Source organism: Muscardinus avellanarius (assembly GCF_963383645.1).
Source record: "Muscardinus avellanarius genome assembly, chromosome: X".
Taxonomy (NCBI): domain Eukaryota; kingdom Metazoa; phylum Chordata; class Mammalia; order Rodentia; family Gliridae; genus Muscardinus; species Muscardinus avellanarius.
This window is the reverse complement of record NC_137792.1, coordinates 62,357,552-62,361,626: the sequence shown is the minus strand read 5'-3', so window position 1 is coordinate 62,361,626 and position 4,075 is coordinate 62,357,552. Positions and strand designations below refer to the sequence as shown.

General features: G+C 41.1%; 1 protein-coding gene across 1 annotated transcript; it reads right to left on the bottom strand.

The window, feature by feature from the left end:
- Nucleotides 1–2,940: 2,940 nt before the first annotated feature.
- LOC308278604 (nuclear receptor-binding factor 2-like) lies at nucleotides 2,941–3,862 on the bottom strand (the record flags this gene model as incomplete). Its single annotated transcript, XM_080718487.1, has 2 exons — nucleotides 2,941–3,692; nucleotides 3,778–3,862. The coding sequence occupies 2 exons, from the start codon at nucleotides 3,860–3,862 to the stop codon at nucleotides 2,941–2,943; spliced, it is 837 nt and encodes a 278-aa protein (XP_080574613.1).
- Between the last annotated feature and the right edge of the window lie 213 nt (nucleotides 3,863–4,075).

Here is a 4,075-nt window from a genome sequence, read left to right as displayed (position 1 = left end):
TCAATGTAAGAATATTTGTTCTCTATTTTCTCTCTCAGCTATAGCTGGTTTGGATTGATTTCTTCCCATTCACTATGATTGGTTTGTCTGTGGTGATCCTAGAGCTCCTCTTAGTTAGATCAAGGGATAAGTGTAGGTCTCATGCTCACTTTCCATTGATACAAGGTCTATATCTGTCTGAGCCTCTGCTATGTTCAACAGCAGACTCTATCCTCAACTGCTTCAGGTTGAACCACAATATCTCAGACCCAGGGACACTGACTGTTTTCCCATGGAATGGTGGCTTCACTTAAGGTTTTGATAGGCACTTGTCTGGATCTCTGGCAGGTGTGCTAAGCTTGGCCACAACTGCTGTAAGTTGTAGACTCACCCTAATATTTTCTGGTTAAACCACAAAGTGTTAGACCCAGGGTATTTGTCGCCACTGCACAAGAACCTGGTGGCACTGTGCTGGGTGTTCTCCTGAGGGAACCATTGCTTCACTTTTGGTGCTAGATGTTTTTTTTTTTTTTTTTTTTTTTTTTTGCACTGGTTTAGATCTCTGGAGGACGTGGTGAGCTCGGCTTTCACTGCTGCAAGTTGGATCTGATGTTTGCACAGGAGGAACGAATGATCCACAATTCTGATGATCTGGAGCTGCCTACTTTAGGTCCCCTGGTTGTCCTCCTGTTCATCCCTGGAGTCAGGGGCAGCAAGTTAAGATGGAGCTGGTGTGGTGTCTGTAGCCACAAGGCAGGTGAGTTTCCCCTCCTGTACTCTGGATACCTGGAGGGTGTGTTGAGCATGACCACCACCACTAGAAGCTGTAGCTGGTGTTTGCACAGAAAAAAACTGATGGCCCACGACTCTGATGATCTGCAGCTGCTCCCTTCTGGTGTTTGGCTGGTTTTTTGTTTGACTCTGGAGCCTAGTGCAATGAAGCAAGATGGTGCCGCTACAGCCCCCATAGCCACAAGGTGGGAGGTTTTCTTTTTTTTTTCTGCATTCTAATCAGTATTCTGATCTTTCTTTGCCTCCAACCTTGTACCTATTCTGTTATTCCTCTACTGGTAGTATTCTCTAGTACTGCAAAATACTGTTTCCAAGGCAATGGATATCGGGTGTCAGCAGGACTGGTATGTGCTGATTCCCTCAATTGCCATCTTTTCAGAAGTCCCAAATTTGTATAATTTCTATTACGTAAAATTATTATGATAATAAGTGAACTTGGAATAAACAGATTTGGAAGCAAATATCATGACTATTTGTGTGCATATGACTCAATAGGTAGAGCAGATGTGTACAAGGGAGTAGGCTATTAGCTATGTTTACATTATGCCTGAGAGCAATAACCAGTGTGTTTTACAGAATAAACAGAGAACATTATTAATCTAGTAAGATGTCATATGAGAGATTTCCAATATTCTCTGTAAGCCTTTGTGCCATTCCTTAGCTATAGAAATGTGTAGACCTTCATTCTCAAGAATATTAGCAATAATAACACCAATTTTTTGAAATTCATTTTTTTCATAACAGAGATAAATTTAAACCTAAATTTTTGAGCCCTCTATAAATGACTGACTCAATAAGAACAATCACATTGATATTCTCTCTTTAACACATTCTTTGAATGTTTTCTTCCTTTTCTACTTTGTATATTAGAGAAAGCCAGAAAATCCTGGCTGTCACCATCTCCATCAAGAATTAAGCTGTCATATTATATTATATTTATGAACTGTTTTAGTTAAGAGTCACCTATAAGACATGGTCATCTTGCATTTCAGAGAAATATTCACATAATCTCTAATTCAGTCTAATAATCTTAAATATAATATTGTAATTTTTTTCAATCCAAAATCTGAAGTAGCTTTACAAGATACTCTATGTGACATGGTTGTACTAGAGATAGTGTGCAATCTATTGAACCCACACTGAGGCTTTAAGTTTTACAAACATTAAAATTCTTCAGAAGAGTTTACTACTTAAAATGTTAGTAGTGAGAGTTTTTTTGTTTTGTTTTGTTTTGTTTTGTTTTCAATTTTACCCTTTTACAGGGAAAGAGTTTAGAAAACAGTGGAGGAAATCCTCAACCCAATACAGTAATAACTGGAAAGCATCTGCTCAAATTCCTGTTCAACCTTTACAACACAGAAACCATTTCATACCGTGCTTTCTAAATACAGTGCAACCACTCAACAAAAGTATAAAACTCAATTACTTCATTGATTTCTTACAATCAAATACTGCCAACTAGCATTACTTTCACTCATGCATCATTAAAAAAAAGGATATTCCCTTGTTTCAAATGATACATTATATAACAAAGTTAGAACTTAAAATGAACCCTGATTAATTATGTAAACTGGTAATTTTTTAAAAAAGCAAAACTAATAATTTGGTTCCTCTCTTCATAAAATGGAAATTTAAATATCTCTCCTGATAGTCTTGAGGTTATCATTATGAGTAGTGCAAAGTGTGGCACGTAGAGTTTCTAGAAAGGTGTGTGTCTTGCACACCTATTTAAACAAACAAAATGTGCATAACAGAATGCTTACAGTCAATGCATGATAGAGCAGCCCCACCAGTCACTGTTATTTAGGTTTTACATTATCACTTATGGCATTATAGATTAATTATACATAACATACTTTAATACATTTTAACCCTGAAGATAAGAAAAAATAATTGCTGCTTGAAAAAATTATTCCTGGTAGCCATTTGGTTTTTATCAGGAGAAAGCAAACCTCTAAGAGTTTACTGTCTGCCAGGTCAGAATCATTAACTCAAGTCGGTAAATCAGTTAAGCAAAATATTTCACAGTGACTGTTTCCCAAGCCCTGGCAGCACCTCTTTCCAGTCAGACAGCTGGTGAAGCACAGGAGGATTTCCTCTCTATGTTGCCTTCCTTTTTTTTTCCCCCTTTTCTGGATTAACTGTGTTACTCTTCAATGGGCTTCCACTTTAATTATTCGTAAGTCCTTTCAGAATATCCTCAGAGAGCTCCATAAGTGGAAGTTCTGGAGATGGAAAATCCAAAGGAGGAAGGTTGGGTATTGGAATGTCCTTGGCTTTCCCAGTATTTGCTGCAAACTTCTGCCAGGTTGAAGAGGCCGCGGCAGTTTCTGAATGTGGGGGCAAGCTCCACAACTCTGACTTTTCTACAAAATCAGCGTTCACATCCAGCTCCTTATCCACTGGACCTTTTACAAGTCTGGCCTTCTCAGCCTTTAGTTGCTTGTTTTCTTTCCTCAGTCTTTCATTCTCAGCCACAAGGAACTCCACGTGCCTCTTCAAATCTGCAATTTTGGTTGCCTGCTCCTCAATGACCGTCTTGTCATCTTTGGGGGCTTTGCTTCCCATGCATGGCTCTGTTGGCTCGCTCTTCTGCTGAAGTAAAAACAGCAGTGTGTCCGGATCCCTGTCAAAGACCCCCTGCATTTCAGAAAAGTGTTTTTCTGTGGAAGGGCTGTACTTCTGGGGAAGCAGGGGGCTCTGGCCCTCCACGTCCTCAGCACAGTGTCTGTGAGATGTCTGAAGGTGGGGAGCCGCATCCTTGTCTGAGTTCGGCTGAGCTTTCAGCCGCTCCTCGCGCTTCGCCCTTTTCCACCTCTCCTGGATGAGGAGGAGCTGCTTCATGTGGCTATCCCTTTGCAATTCTAGTGATAAATGAGCCTGTTCAGACTGTGTCAGCTTCATGGCTTCAGAGAGATATGCTGCAGCCTTTTTGTGACAAGAAATAGCCTCTTCGTATTTTCCTGAGGCTAATAAACGGTCTGCTTGTCTGCTCTGTTGATGAGCCAGGTTGAGGGGTCCTTCCATTACTTCCATAGACCCCGGGGTAAGCGCCGGCCTGAGGAAGGGGAGCAGCGGCACCAAGGCACATGGAGGGGAGAACAGGAACGCAACAAGGCGACCGAGACGGGGACACCTCTCCGAGCTTGGGGAGACTGCGGTGGGCTCAGAGGGAGCAACAACCACGCCACTTCCTTCTCTGGCGTAGCGTTGCGGGCCCGCCCCCCACCACTAGTGAGAGTTTAATCTTAAATTATTTCTGAAAATAAGAAAATGAAGCAAGTTGATAAAATAATGGAAGGTT